This window comes from Gadus morhua, chromosome 11 (genome assembly GCF_902167405.1).
Source record: "Gadus morhua chromosome 11, gadMor3.0, whole genome shotgun sequence".
Taxonomy (NCBI): Eukaryota; Metazoa; Chordata; class Actinopteri; order Gadiformes; family Gadidae; genus Gadus; species Gadus morhua.
The window spans coordinates 20,270,280-20,286,729 of NC_044058.1; the positions used below are offsets into that span (position 1 = coordinate 20,270,280).

The window sequence follows — 16,450 nt, forward strand, 5'->3', positions numbered from 1 at the left end:
CTTCAGGGTAATGTCAGACGCTGCAGCCTGTGAACCTGTGTTGCTTTTTCTTCCCTTTGGAGTGTGGCGCGTAGGAAAATAATGTATGAGCTTACATCTGAATAATCCCTCTTAACTGACATGATAGTCTTAGAAAGAGGCATACTTAGTCATACTTACGTCAATTTGAGACTCATTGAGGTTTGGATAAAATATACAAAATGACGATCATCATTTACCCTACCGCAGCATTGTGATTTTATTTACTCTTTACAAATGTACCAATTTTTTTTATAGTATATATATTGTAAACCAATGTGGAAAGAATTGTTGACACAGTGTTGTGACAATCGTGGTAGCTATGGAGCCATGGCAGTTGGAAAGTTAGCAATGTCGTCCACTCTTCTTTAAGATGACATTCAGAGCCCGTTCCGTAAACGTGGCACGCCCCTGCTTTCCAGTGTTCGAACACTAAGGGACAGTTCCCACTGACTGACTCAGATTAACCTTTCTGTGGACCCTCAGGATGTAATCTAATAAATGCTGACCCAATGTTGAACGAAAACTCTGTAATTTGATTTTTGCGCTCATCTTTTAAACAAGATTATACTTTGAGGACAATCCGGTGAGTATGTGAATTGAATTCATGTGTTATGTTACCATGCTGGACATGGTCTGTGTAACAGAGCATGTCAAATTGGATCATGTACTTATTACTAAGATAAATGTTTGGTTTTGCTTCTTTAATTAAGGGCCCCTGAGACTCGAGCCCATATTCTTTCCCCATTTGCTGTTAAGTCATTCTTGTACCATGACCTTTAGTTTCCTACTTCCCAGGGCAAGTATTCGGTTTCAAATGAGTTTCGTATTTTAGCATAGTGAGGAAGTATATTTTCGTATGCATGAATAAAAAAGGAATAAAAACGTTTTGTGAACGTTAACAATGAGCTTAATGCTGAAGTCAAACCAAATGACACAGACTGTACATTTGGCTGCCAGAAAAACATTGTCCAGTTCACCCTTCACACAGACACACAAACGCACGCACACACACACACAAACATGTGCGCACAACAGAGATTTGAGAGAGAGAGGTGTGATAAAAAAAAAACATTTGAATCCCTACCCCCTTACCTACTCCTTACACAGACTGTAGAAGTATAAACAAATCCACATATTAGCGCAGATCTGACCCAAGAAGATAAATCACCAACACACACCTGTTGTTGAGGTTGTGTTTGTACTGAAGTAGGAGATGTAGCAATAACACGAGCTGTACATTTATCACGCCACTGTTTACTAATTTGCCAATATCTACATCTGCTGTTTAGCTAATGCGTGTGTCAGTGTGTGTGTGTGTGTGTGTGTGTGTGTGTGTGTGTGTGTGTGTGCGTGTGCGTGTGCGTGTGCGTGTGTGTAGTTAAATATGGCACGCGTTGGCATCTGTTCTCCGTTTTCTTCAAACACAAGTAAATTAAGCTGCAGTTTTGTGGACTTGGGTCAAATGTGCTTTATGTTGGAGGAACTATAAAGGGCATAAATGATACTAAATCGCCAACATGCACATCATTAATGAAGCGTTGTATGAATATGTCTTCGCCCTTCAAGTCATGCCACATGGGTAATGGAGGAATACACGTCCACATTAATGTATGTATATTATCCCCCTTGATGAGCCCAAAGGCAACATGTTGTGGTTTTGCACCAGGATTTCAGTTAGTGTATTCATTTAGACATTTCCCTTTGTGGTTTGTGGGTTTCAAAATAAAAGCGTAGGGTTAGGTCCTCTGGTTTACTTTAATCAAAAATTATTTTTTTCGCGGCAACCAATCAACATCCCTCAACAACTACATAGAAATACAGTCCTTTTATTCCTTATTATCATCAGTGTTCCTTTTTTTTATCGCGCTTTACGCTTCTTCCTCGCGCTCGGTGGCCTTCGTGTACGTGCACATGCGCGTGCACGCACGTGCGTGTTCATGCACGTGCGTGTCGTGTGCATGCGCCCGGCACGCAGGGCTGAAACATGTGCTGAGCAACACAGATCGCCCAGGGCGACGCCAGACCGGTGAGCGGCGGTCAGTCCATCAGACAGACGGTCCGTCACTCAGACAGTCGGTCACTCAGGCAGACGGACAGACAGTCCGTCAGTCTTCAGTCTCGGCGCGTCGGGGCTATTCTGGCCGCCTCCCGGCCACCACCTCCTCCTCCTCTGTTCTGCTGCGTCGGCAGCCTGGAGGATCGTGGACGGCAGAGGCATGACTTCATGGAAACGACGCCACTGCACTGAGTTCTGAGGGGTGATATCATTTTATATCACCGCGTGGCTCCACATACCCTCATAAGTACATCGGTGACACCTCTCCCCCCCCCCCCCCCCCCACACACACACACTGACATTCACAAAGATAGGTGTGAACTTACAAGCCCCCCCCCCTCCCACCTCTTACCGCAAAGCTCTCTCCCCACACACACACACACACACACACACACACACACACACACACACACATAAACTGCACATTAAATAGTCAGAGGCTATTCCATGCCTGTGATGAGCCGCCGGGAAAGCCAGACAGACCCGCTGCCAGGCAGGCGGGGTGTGTGTGTGTCTGCATGTGTGTGTGTGGCCGCCTCACATGCGTATGTGTGTGTGTGTGTGTGTCTGATTCCATGTGTGTGTGTGTGTGTGTGTGTGTGTGTGTCTGTGTGCGTCCGCTCCACATGCGTGTCTGCGTCCGTGTGTGTGTGTGTGTGTGCGGGCCACCTGATACGACCTGCAGGGCGGCGGGCCACCAGATCTCCTCTGGGTGCCGTCTGGAGAGCGTGAAGCTTGGTCATCCTCCAGCAGCAGTTCAGGGACCTCCAGAGCCCGGGATCACAAGACCCCGGCCGCTCATTCCACAGCACATCAATCACAGGGTTATGTCGCAGTCGTCGCCGTCTGCGGTAACGCCAGGAGCCTCGTGTAGAGCTGAGGCACGTAGAGTCGGTAGAGGGCTGAGCATAGGGATACAGTATGCAGAGTCGGTAGAGGCCAGCCTAAAGCAGGAGCACGTAGAGTCGGTACAGGACTGAGCAAAGAGCTGCAGTGCGTAAAGTCAGTAGAAGGCTAAGCGTAGAGCTACAGCATACAGAGTCGATAGAGGGCTAAGCATAGAGCTATAGCATATAGAGTCGATAGAGGGCTAAGCGTAGAGCTACAGCACGTAGAGTCGGTAGAGGGCTACGAGTAGAGCTAGAACACGTAGAGTCGGTAGAGGGCTAAGTGTAGAGCTACAGCATGTAGAGTCGGTAGAGGGCTACGTGTAGAGCTAGAACACGTAGAGGGCTAAGCCTAGAGCTACAGCACGTAGAGTCGGTAGAGGGCTAAGCGTAGCACCACAACACGTAGAGTCGGCAGAGGGCTAAGCGTAGAGCTACAGCACGTAGAGTCGGTAGAGGTTTGGTTCGAATGCAGAGCACGCAGACAGAAAGGATAGAAAATAATTGTTTTATGTTTGTTAAGCATTTTTCGGGGGGAGGGCAGAGAAACGCTGTCGTCTGAAGAACCCGCGCTCTTTCTATGGCAGCATTTTGCGGACACGGCGGTTTTAGGAGCCACTGAGGTTCAGTGCCAGAGCACTGTTCAGGAATACTGAGTCAAACGGGAACCCGAACCCCCAGCCGCCGCAGTGCTGGGGTTACAGCCCTTAATAAACTCTTACTCCACTGCAGGCCAGACAACTAGTTAGTTATTTATAGGGCGCGGAGGCTCGTATAATTGCGTGATTTCTGTTTTTATTTGAAATCGGATACAGCGTCAAAGTGAAGTAACTGGCTGAATATAAGAGGGAACTGTGATGCAGATGAAACGGAAACCACAGAGATATTCTATCAGGCGATGTCCCAACACATTAACCGCTATTTTTACCAGTATATCTTGTGATAAAATGAATATACTAAAGCCTGGATATAATAGAGGTATTTATGACGGGGGGGGGGGGGGAAACAACATAATCCAAAAAAGACACATTCAATTCATCCCATATTGAGTCCAACAAAAGTTCACTCACCCGTAAACGATCGCCAGCGATCCATGAATTACGACATCTTTAGCCACCATATGTGCATTATTTCAACATCAGCCACCGGGATATATCGGTGTTGTGTTTTCATTCAACGCATTACGATTTATATACTTGATCCCCTATGAATCCAAAAACGTTCCCCTTTATGAGTCAGCGTCTGAATCGTAAAAAACCTGAAACACGGCGACCCAAATTTATTATCTCTACTAAGCGCTCCGAAACACTCTTCATCCTCCCTCTGAGCATGCTTTGATGGTCGTCCAGTCCCAGCTAGTCTCCACTCGCAGAACCCAGAACTCGGGGAAATCCTTAGACCGCTGGCCGGGATGTCCTGCTTACTCTCAAACGCGACCAAACACAGCGTTACTGCTGCTGCTGCACGGGCCTTCCCCCTGAAGTTACTTTGCCCTTTTCTGGGTTTTTGGTCGACTTGTCATATCTGCCGGGGGCAGATCATCAGAGGCCCTACAGAGCTCATCTTTCGTACAAAACTTTTCAGAAACCGGCCAATTTAACATTAAGTAACATTAAGGTTGAGATTTTGTGATGTGCTCTCAGCTGGGTTCATTTATGGAGTACTTAGTGCCTCTTCAGGGATGGATCTGGAGTGGCTGAGTGAGTTCAGATCTAATGGGTTTTTTCTCGTTGTGGGGGGGGGGGGGGGGGGGGGGGGTATACACAGAGAACAGTGGGTCTTGGTGTTTAGAGGTCAGGGGTTGTTTCGATAAAACACAACAGACTCTGTGATCTATCTATCAGGAGGGAGAATGTGGGACACTGTTTCGAGCTCAAAACAAAATCACATGAATAACTACACTCCCATTACCTGTGTTCGTGTTCTCGGCAGCCAGTCAGTTTCGTTCTCAGTGGGTGCTGGTCTCCGCCAGGGCTGCGCCTTGTCACCAATCCTGTTTGTGATATACATGGACAGGATATCGAGGCGTAGTCGTGGTGGGGAGGGGTTGCAGTTCGGTGGTCTGAGGATCTCGTCACTGCTTTTTGCAGATGATGTGGTCCTCATTGGATCATCGGCCTGTGACCTTCAGCACTCACTGGATCGGCTGGCGGCCGAGTGTGAAGCGGCTGGGATGAGGATCAGCGCCGCTAAATCTGAGGCCATGACTCTTAGCAGGAAACCGGTGGATTGCTTACTCCGGGTAGGAAATGAGTCCTTAGCCCAAGTGAAGGAGTTCAAGTACCTCGGGGTCTTGTTCGCGAGTGAGGGTACTATGGAGCGTGAGATTGGCCGGAGAATCGGAGCAGCGGGGGCGGTATTGCGTTCGCTTTACCGCACCGTTGTAACGAAAAGAGAGCTGAGCCGCAAGGCAAAGCTCTCGATCTACCGGTCGATCTTCGTTCCTATCCTCACCTATGGTCATGAGGGCTGGGTGATGACCGAAAGGACGAGATCGCGGGTACAAGCGGCCGAGATGAGTTTTCTCAGAAGGGTGGCTGGCGTCTCCCTTAGGGATAGGGTGAGAAGCTCAGCCATCCGTGAGGAACTCGGATTAGAGCCGCTGCTCCTTTACTTAGAAAGGAGTCAGCTGAGGTGGTTCGGGCATCTGGTAAGGATGCCCACTGGGCGCCTTCCTTGGGAGGTGTTTCAGGCACGTCCAGTGGGGAAGACCCAGGACTAGGTGGAGAGATAATATCTCAACACTGGCCTGGGAACGCCTCGGGATCCCCCCGTCAGAGCTGGTCAATGTGGCCCGGGAAAGGGAAGTCTGGGGCCCCCTGCTTGAGCTGGTCCCCCCGCGACCCGACCACGGATAAGCGGATGACGATGAGGATGAGGGCATTACCTGTGAAAACCCTACATCCTCTGGTGAAAGAGCTCAGTGCCATCATGTTTATTACAATAGCTCTTTCTGATTGGCTGACATTGGGACCTTATATCTGTGCTATCAGTGGTGTTTGATGTATGGTGACTCTATAAGACAAACAGTGACAGAGTCTGTGTTTGATAGCGTCTACATTGGCTATAGTTTGACTGGGCTTAGCTTTCCAATGAAAGCGGTTTCTACAAAGCACCAGCTTCAGAGACGTGCCGTGTGTTTCCCGGCCTGTCGGGGATCTGATATCTAATCTCTACCATGTGCAAACTATGCACAACTATGTACAAAAACGATCTACCACTAGAGTGAAACACACACATCTATTGGCACCAAGAATGTGTGTGTCACTCTGTGCTACTGTACACACTGCAATACTGCTGTCTAACAGAGATAAAGTATCCAGAGGTCCAACAGGTTATACGATACCTAGTGGCAGGATAGAAGACGCAGCCAGCCCAGGTGTGATGTGATTGTAGAAACAGAGTTTGTTTTGTCAGACACAGTTCAATGGTACTTCAATCTGTAATTAACAGTAGAATGGGCTGTTGGCCAGGTGGGTCAATTCCACTTCCAGAGGAAGTAGGGTGTGCCCAAGATGCCTGGAGGGGTGGATGTGGTGGGGGTGGGGTGGGGGGGGGGGGGGGCAGGGCTGCAACACACAGTGCGCTCAGTGGCGCCTGATGTTGTGTTGACGTTTGGGGGGAGATGCCTGGAGGAAGCGATGGCTCACCGACTCACCGCTCTGAGTGATTGAGGAGCTGACTCGGCGGTCCATCTCACTGTGTGTGTGTGTGTGTGTGTGTGTGTGTGTGTGTGTGTGTGTGTGTGTGTGTGTGTGTGTGTGTGTGTGTGTGTGTGTGTGTGTGTGTGTGTCCCTCCAGCTGGTCTGTCGGGGAGTGGGGGGCGTGCAGCCGGAGCTGTGGGGGGGGGGATCAGACGCGGCAGGTCCAGTGCGTCCAGAGGACCAGCCACAGCAACGTGGACGCCCTGGCGGACCCCCAGTGTGTGCAGCCCCCCCCGGGCCGGAGGCAGGCCTGCAACTTGCACAGCTGCCCCCCCGTCTGGAGCCCCGGCCCCTGGTCACAGGTTAGCGTGGGTGTTAGCTAATTTGTTAGTATGTGCCTCTGCGTGTGTGTGTTTGCGGGTAATGTGTTAGCGTGTGTTTTAACGTGTGTCTTAGCATGTGTGTGTTAGTGTGTGTGTGTGTTAGCATGTGTGCTAGCATGTGCGTCTGCGTGTGTGTGTTAACGTATGTGTCTTAACATGTGTGTTAGCATTTACAAGGATGATCAGGTGATCATAGCCAATCTCAGCAGGTAAAGACAGAAAGATTCTTTAAAACGTATCATCTTTCTTCTGTGGATAAAGGCTTTTTTTTGTCGTCCATAAGATTCATTTTCTCTTCAAAACAAATTAAAGCCTCTAAAAGTGAGTGAGTGAGTCCAGGATAATGGATTGTATCATTTTTTTACCTCGGCCATGATGGCTTTAGCATATTACCAAAATGATCTCAATGGCTTTAAGTGACAAATGGGCCCGTTGAGATTTCCCATGCTTCCCCTTCAGACCAGTTCATAGGCAGTGCATTATATCTGTAAGCATCATTATTACATTGCATGGGTTTCGTTTGAAATCCACTTAAAGTGTACGTTTAAAGGCCTCAAACTACAGTCAGATGGTCCCATTCACACGGTGCCATTCATTCATACTTTATTCTGTCTAACCCTTCCAAAAGCTTAGATTTGGAAATGATTAAGCCTGTGTCTTGATGTCAGATAACAACGATCATGAAGTCTCTAGCGATCCTTAAATTACTTTTCAAGAAGAAAAGAGTAAAGAAAAGGCCAAACTATTAAAAAGAAAATCGATCTAATAGACAACTGTAGACATATTTTTCTCTTTCATAAGTCCTGATGCTTGCTCAAGATTCCGAAACCCTTTCACCATATGCTATGAGACATCTAGTAATTACACATGATCGATGTGTATTCATGAAAAATAACTACAGGACAGCAAAACAAAGAAGGCAACTAACAGGCCCTTGTTGTAACATGCCAAACACACAGAAACATAGTATATGCACTCAAAAAGAGTCGCTCTGCACTTCCTTTTATTAAAGCCTCAACAAAACCGTCTGACACCAGTCATGCCGTCAAGGGCACAGAAACCTGAGTCGCTCACAACAGAAAAATGAAAGATGAAAAAAGGTGTTCAGCAAGCCAACGGCAGAAAGCAATGGTTCCCATTGATATCAATGACAAAGTTTCCGCGACAACCCACCCCAAGGTGTTAAAAAGCGCCAAGTGTCATCACCCCGCCGGCCATAGCACCCTCACCTCACCGACCCGCACGTTGTCCCGTCTTGTATCCGCAGTGCTCTCGCTTGTGCGGCAAAGGCCTGAGGAAGAGGACAGTGTTGTGTACCAGCACGGCCCCCCCCCCGGGCCGGACCCACGCCCGTACCCTGCCGGAAAGCTCCTGCGCGGGTGTGCACAAGCCCAGCGGCCAGGAGAGCTGCTTCGTCAAGCGCTGCCCCAAGCAGCGCAAGGTGCAGTGGTTCGTCTCCACGTGGCAAGAGGTAATGTATTCACACAGTAATTTATTCCTCTCTCTCCCGTTTGAATCTCACCTACTCACCTACTGCACTTTTAATAACCGTTAAAGGAGACATGTTATCCCACCAGGTGTGAGTGTGATTAGCCTTACAAGCCGTTCCCCATATGACACCACTAGTGGGCGTGTCCACCTAGATCTGTGCTGGATAGATCAGTCTCCCAGCCTACCCAGTGGACTGAAGTAAACGTTGCTCATCTATCCAGCACAGATCGAGGTGGACACGCCCACTAGTGATGTCATATGGGGCAGATTTTCGAAACGGCTTGTAAGGCTAATCACACTCACACCTGGTGGTATAATATGTCCCCTTTGGAGCTGCACTCTCTCTGGAATCATACCTACTGCTCCCTTAATTACCTTTTAAACTGCACTCTCTCTGGAATCTCACCTACATACCTTTTTACACTAGCCTTCCCCACCTAACTCCCACGTTATTCTTCATGTTTAACCTCTGCTTTCTTTTATTCCTATCTGTTTTACATAGTTTTGATAGGGCAATATGTAAAGCGTCTTAGAGTACCATATTAAGCGCTATATAAATGTAATTTATTATTATCAATATTATTACTGCATCTTTAATTTGAGCGCAACGGATTTAAAGGTGCAGTAGCTGAACTCCAGAGTTTAAAGAAAGCGTGAGAGATGAGCGGAAGAGAGCAAGAGTTTGACCCTAAACCCAAAGAAACCCTCTCTGGTCCCTCCCTCCCTACGTTTTCCCTTCCATTGTCCAAGTGTTGCGTTTCACACGTCTCTGATAACAAGGGGACAGGCAATGTTGATTATCTGAGCAAATCCAGGGGGAGATGGCCTGATTGGTCAAAAACGAGCTGGGGGTTAGCGTAGATTGGCTCCAGTGCATTCACCGTGAAAACGCTAATTTTTCTCTCTAGAGGCTGAATACTTACCCAGTAGCCGTAAATATTATATCTTATCTCTTGCCTGCAGCACCTTTAAAGGCCTCACTCAAACATGGGGTACTCTGCTCTGTAAATGTATGTCGATGCATCTAATCAACTCGTTTTCCCCACACTTTACCTTTCTACCTCCTTATGCCTTACCCCTCCCTTTCCTCTACCTCTGGTCTCCCTCTGGATTCATACGCCACCTGCTAGTGTTCTGTAACTTGTGGCCGTGGGTCCCAGACGCGATTCATCAAGTGTGCAGAAAAGGTATGAAAAAACACATTACACTACAGCTATTTTGATTGAAGGTTGTAATTTTCCATTCGGAGCTGCACATGCAATGAAAGTTTTTGATGGATTTTCATCTTTATTTATTTTGGCCAAATTGTAAGTTTTCCAATTAGCAGCCTCTAGTGGCTTGAGTTGTTCCTACAAGAAACAGAATGAAAGTATTTACAGAGAAAATTCTCCACAAATTTCGTTGTTGATTTAGCGTTGTATTCTTGAGAACCATTCTAGGTCAGATAGTTCATTTTATGGAGCACACAGCTGCAGTAGAAAAGTGACACAGTGCAGGCTTAAAGGTGACATATTATACCCCCAGGTGTGAGTGTGATCAGCCCTTGCAAGCCCTTGCCTCTTCTGACATCACAAGGGGGCGTGTCCACCTAGATGTATGACGGATAGATAAGCAACATTTGCTACAGTCCACTGGGTAGTCTGGTAGACTGATCTATCCAGTACACATCTAGGTGGACATGCCCAGTTGTGATGGCAGAAGAGGGAGATTTTCAAAACGGCTTGTAACGGCTCATCACACTCCCACCTTTGGGTGTAATATGTCACCTTTAACTTTGCACCCATCCGTCTGTCCCACGGCATCATGTCTGTCTGCGTCTCGTTAACCCCAGGACACTGCGGGCAAATACCGCGAGCTGGCGGCCAAGAAGTGCCACCACGTGCCCAAGCCGTCGGTGGCGCTTCAGAGACCCTGCGTCCTGGCCGACTGCCCCCCAGCCCGGACCAGCCCCCCGGGACACTATCCCTGGAGCCCGCGTCAGCGCCTCCAGCCTCCCCCACCGCCTCCAGCCCCGGCCAAGCCCCAGCCTCAGCCTAAGTCTCCGCCTCCCCCTCCCACTGACTGGTACTCCTCGCCTTGGGCCCAGGTCAGATCCCCTAACGCCTTATTAATAGTCCTGTTCTATTCCTTGTTAGTATGTTCCTGTATATATAGAGCCCAGACGAGCTAATAAAGGCTAATAGGCAGTGGCCAAGTCAGGCTGCGATTGTGTTGGCCGAGCTTCAAGACATTGCACTTGCACTAAATAGGAGTGGACTACTTAGGGAGACATGTATATTTTGGATTTCAATTTACAACCTTTTTCTGCAGTTCACTTGTCATCCGATTGAAACTCAGGCTAAATGGATATTGCCACTTTAATATGTTAGTGCTACAAGTCCTCTGACTACATCAAACCCTGAATAGAAGCAAGAAGCCATGAATCAGGGGTCCTCCCACAAGGACTAGAAAATGAAAACTGATAATGGAGTAAAAACTAACATAGATCCTTCCCCGTGGTTCCCTGCAGTGTTCGGTATCATGTGGTGGAGGGGTCCAGACCCGAGCGGTCCAGTGCCTTGCCCAGGGGAAGCCTGCCTCTGGGTGTCCAGCCCCCACTAAGCCCAGCGTCTCCCAGGCCTGCAACACCAGCTTCTGTCCCCAGCCTGAGAAGAAAGGTAAAGCGTCGGCCTTCAGTTCCGTCGCATCAAGACACTTTTTTATTAAAAGGGAGACTCCTGGGCTAGCATTGGCTTCGGTTAGCCACTAACAACCAATACGATTGTAGATTATCTTGCAACACACATACAAGTCAGCACTGTAGAAATAATTGTATTTCTACAAGTCCTCTTGTAGAAATACAATTATATATATAATTGTATACAATTATTTTTAATGCAATTAAAAATAATTGTATTTCTACAGTGGCCATTCCACACAGTGTTGATTTAAAACCTTCAAACACACTTTTTTAGTTTACTACTTCTGGCCGAGTGTGTGTTGGCAAAAAACAAGCTAAAAGATTTAAATTCGTCTGCCATCGGATATTAATCTCAAGTAGAGAACATCGTTTTATACGTTGACTCAATGTCTGAAACGCAATAGCACTTACGTTCTGCATTCCATGATTGACCCAACGAGGTAACCTCATGTTCACCGTCTTCCACCATCACTCTCCACCCCTCCAAACCCCCCCTGCAGACCTGGGATGCAAGGACCACTTCAGCTGGTGCCACCTGGTTCCGCAGCACGGCGTCTGCAGCCACAAGTTCTACGGCAAGCAGTGCTGCAAATCCTGTTCCCATTCAAACCTATAAGCTAAGAAGAAGATCACCACCGAGACATACACAGAAAGACAGACAGAGAGACTGATAGACTTCACAAAGAGACTGAGATCCAGGCCCCGGCTTGGATAGTTTTTTTGTTTCTTTCGTAGGGTGTGTGGCTGGCACTGACCATCTGAAGACATTTCAACGGAAGCGGAGAAGAGATTACAGCGCGCTTTCTACTTCTTGCGATGCTGGACATCTGGATACAAGATCTTGAACCTGAAAGCACTACGGAGGAATGTGTTGGGGGACATCGAAATAAAGGGGAGACTCAGAATACGACCATTGAACCGTGTGGGGGAAAACAAGATAGTTCTAATAAAAAAATATTTGAGTGATTACATCTAAAATGGCTAAATCACACCCCCTGTTTGTATTGTTTCAGAGAACAGATCTATTCCTCCCGAGAATGCCAAACCTTCTGTCATTGGTCCAAAGAGAGCCGTTGCCAACTTAAAGAGCTGGGCTTAATTTCCTCGAAGGAAGTGATAAAAAAGGCTTTTCCCTGTGCAGAGATTGCAACCTCAGTGACCAGACAACGGAGTGAATCCCAGAACAGGGCCATAGAAGAAATCCCTGGCTTGCTTAAGGGAGAAGAGACTCATGTTTCAATTCAATACGGTTATTTCAAAATGGCCACCGTCAGAAAGTACTGTACTAAAACTTTCAGCATTGGCCTCAGGTGAGCGGATGTATGTTGATGTTCATCACTTGTTGTGTTACATGTAAAGAAGTATTACATACATGAGGAAATGGAGGGGTTTGGTGGACTGAAGCCTCTCAACACATTGGTGCTATCGTGTAGTAATGTCATAGCGTGTGCGATTCTGACGTGAACTGCCAAGACTCAGACTTTCGGAAAGGACTTCCTGGGCAAACCATGTACAGTGTTGCTTGTTTTTATTATTTATTGGCGTAACAGTACAGTACTGCAGGAAAACCGAATTTGTAAGCGGTAAGGATTGATTGTGTCAGTTTGTTAATTGTATCATACCCCCCCCCTCCCTAATTACCCTTTGTCATCAATTGTATCGCATACTGCAAGGTTCTGCGTAAGCCTGCACTTTTTTCTTTTTTTTTACATTTTACATTTTATGTTCCGAGGAATCTTTTTTTTTCATATTGATTGACCCATTAAAGAATCCTGTTTTAATAGATTTGTTGTGGATGTGGACAAGTGATGGACAGTCTGTGCTTTCTTTGTTTTAATCTTTGACTCCTGATCATATGGAAACTCATATTCCCGCCCTGACCATGACGGCGAAGTGGCTCATGAAAGCACTGAAATGTGGCGTCTACAGTGATTTCAAGGCGAGTTGATTTACATGAGCATGCAAAAGAAAAAACACAATAAACAAACGCACATCCCTCCTCTAAGCAACTCTTAACGCAGGTTCCTGTTCACCTCGATGATTCTGACCCTCACTCAATGTTACCATCAAACCCCAGGATCCTCTTTGAAACGTACGCCCAAACTCTAACAACCACAGAGTTGATGGTTGGAAAGGGTTTTTGTTCGCCTGCAGCCGGACTTCCTGCTGCCCTGAACAGGACCGCTTTTGTGCATTGTTCTAACAGACAACAGTGGAGGTCCACGAATCCAGAGGTAAGAGGGCTAGACAGACAGTGAAACTTCAGTGAGTCACAAAAAACACGATCTGGTCTTTTTTATGCCAAAGGAGACCACTAAAATCTTCTTCTTTTTTCTGGGGATAACAAAATGAAGAAGATACACCTTGTTCTTATCTCCAGAGGTGATGTGGACTACATTTATTATCGTTAATCTTAAATGGTTAGGGTGAGGCAACTGTCTCTGTTTTCTTCCCTGTCCCTCCACTTAAAAACCATGCCCAAAACAAAGATTCCTTCAATGTCCGAGATTTATAAATCTCACAACAAAACCTGAATAATCCTCTGAATCATCCGCCCTGGCGAGGGTAACCCCGAGCATACCTGGGCTCCAAGAGCGGGAGCGTTGCGGCATTGTTGCAAGTCAGCACCCTGGCTCTCTGACACTCGTGGCAGTGTAACAAGTTAGCCCTGTCAACACCTATGACATGAGGGTGTCTGGACTCTCCATTTAAAGCCCCCGACCCAGGCTTAGCACATGCCCATGGCACCATCCCCTGTGCTCTCTCCTTCTTCTCTGGATCAAAGCCCGTCCTCCTTGGGGGAGGGGGGGGGGGGGGGGGGGGGGGGGATAGGGAGAGGGAGGGCCAGAAGGAAGGGTAGATGATAGAGGAGGAAGAAGGGTGGACCGTCTTGCGGCCTACTCACGGTGCTGTCATGGAAAATAAATGCGAAAAGAGGGGAGAGAACGAGGGGTGAGGTGGAAGACAAGAAGGGTCTTTCCTCCCTGCCGTCACTCTGCGAGCTCACACAGATTTACGACCGGTCAGCTGTGGACACTGTGTGTTTGTGTGTGTGTTGGGGGGGTGTTTAGGGCTGTGTGTATGCATGTGTGTTTCAGCTGTGGGTACTGAGTCAGTCTGCGTGTGTTCATTGATTCCAAAAGCAGACTTTTGCTTGGGAACAAAAACACACCCTTACCCTGGCCTACATTCACTAAGTGATGCAGTGCACACACACACACACACACACACACACACACACACACACACACACACACACACAGCTATATGGAGCCAATATCCTTAATTAGGTTAATTTGACAAGTGCCCACAGTAAATTCAGATGACACAGATACACCCCCCCCTCCCAAAACCCCCATGCATTTGTGTGTGTGTGTGTGTGTGTGTGTGTGTGTGTGTGTGTGTGTGTGTGTGTGTGTGTGTGTGTGTGTGTGTGTGTGTGTGTGTGTGTGTGTGTGTGTGTGTGTGTGTGTGTGTGTCTGTTCCTTTAACCCAAACAGCAGTGACATTTGGAATGCACTTTCATCAGCTGCTTCGCACACTAGTTAACAAAAAACTTTTCCCACAAACACAACCAAGGGGAAGAGGAGAGGGGAGGAGGGGAGACGCTTCCATTTTAAGGACATTGTAACAATCAAATCGATTGTAACATCCTCGCCTCCAAAGGGCATTGTGTTATTCAGTTCAGTTTCATATCGTACCAAATAGGTTTACTGCAAACCAATAACACATACGTATGTTGTTGGTGCAAAAAGGCCTGCAGAAAAAGGCCTGTTTTGATCAAAGTAGATTAAACACAAACAGTACAGTAGGCTTTAAATTGTCACAGAGAAAGCCCCAACCCCGCCCCCCCCCAAGAACAACAGGCATAATCAATCAAATGAAGAAGTCAGAGCGAAACACAAAGAGACACAAAGAGACCTTTTTCTAACGTCAACTATTTTATCTTTGACTGCATCTCAAATTCAAACGACATAATTATCCGTCTGCCTGGCAGCTATACTCTGAAGAGCTGCTCTAGAAGGATACAGAGCGAAGGCTATTAGGTTTCTCTCAGGAATAGCCTACAGCCATTCCCACACCTTTCAGCCCTTCTTTCTTCTTCTACTACTTTTTCTTCTTCTTTTCCGTCAAAATCCTTGCCTTCCGTCTGCGTCTCGTCGGCGTTGATCAGGAGCCTCAAGGATGGCACCGTGTCATGATTTGGAGACGCAAGCTGCAACTGTCACAAGTCTCGGTGAAACTTTCCCACGTGAAACTGGAACTAATCAGCTGTGGAATAAAGAAAAAAACAGCCGACAAAACAAACGTGAGGTGAAGTTTAGGAGCATGAGTCAAACGGAGTGACAACCAGCGACCCAATCCAGGCAGCTCAGTCTGGATGATGTGATGGGTTTGAAGTGAAATGGCTATACATTTGTCTGCTTGTCTGACTCATCATCGCCAATATGGATTGGATTTAGTATTTGATTCAGGATTTTGTAGGCCTAGGTTACATTTTAATGTGATTTAACACGGTAGATGCGTTGCTTAGGTTTCCAAAACAATTTCTTAAAAATCTTGAAAGTGAATGTGTTGGTTAGGAACATGTTTTGGTATATTTGGAGAGATGTTAGGAGGCGGGGGAGGGAGGGAGACGAGGGATACATTGTTTTAGGTCCAACAGCACTACCTATCGTCTAAACACGGACATTACAATGAACCAAGAAAAAAGAACCAGCATCCGAAGCCCTTTGCGCTCTGTATGTAGTGTACAGTGAGATTCTCATTTGGTGATAAATTATTGAAGAGTATATTTTTTACGTGGTTATATGTTTTATTTGAATGTCAACTTTGTAATCAATGCCATACTGAAATAAGACCGGGATTTAGATACCGGGGGATGTGATTTTGCCAGTCCCCTAAAGACACTTTGTGAACGGTCGACTCTGCTTTTTCTGACGTCAGGAGAAGGGAACACCGGTGACGAGGCGTCCGAGTGGGCAAATACACAACAAAGGCACTAAAGAAGTGTCACAGAGTTACCATGGGTCATAACCATGGGGATGAATGACATGCCCCTGTTCTTAGTAGTTGGGCATGGCAAAAGACGTGTTCCCTGACCGGGAATCGAACCCGGGCCGCGGCGGTGAGAGCGCCGAATCCTAACCACTAGACCACCAGGGAAACTTTTTGAGTCTATCTTGAGCAAGAAAATGATGTATCTTCAGAAATTACATTGAAAATTGGGAATATTGTTTTAGATTATAAAGACTTCATAGGAATTGCCTGCAGATAAACGCAAAAAA

At 47.1% G+C, this 16,450-nt stretch overlaps 1 protein-coding gene and 1 non-coding gene across 2 annotated transcripts in view; one reads left to right on the plus strand and one right to left on the minus strand.

Moving 5' to 3' along the window:
• adamts16 (ADAM metallopeptidase with thrombospondin type 1 motif, 16) overlaps positions 1-12,947 on the plus strand; it is a 68,680-nt gene extending 55,733 nt beyond the window's left edge. Inside the window, 6 exon segments of the mRNA XM_030370930.1 lie at positions 6,766-6,970; positions 8,259-8,462; positions 9,613-9,669; positions 10,314-10,568; positions 10,992-11,139; positions 11,663-12,947. Coding sequence (XP_030226790.1) covers positions 6,766-6,970; positions 8,259-8,462; positions 9,613-9,669; positions 10,314-10,568; positions 10,992-11,139; positions 11,663-11,778 — 985 coding nt within the window. The 3' untranslated portion in view covers positions 11,779-12,947.
• Positions 12,948-16,256: 3,309 nt separating this feature from the next.
• trnae-cuc (transfer RNA glutamic acid (anticodon CUC)) lies at positions 16,257-16,328 on the minus strand. The gene has a single exon. It is a non-coding gene; the product is annotated as a tRNA-Glu (tRNA).
• Positions 16,329-16,450: the final 122 nt, after the last annotated feature.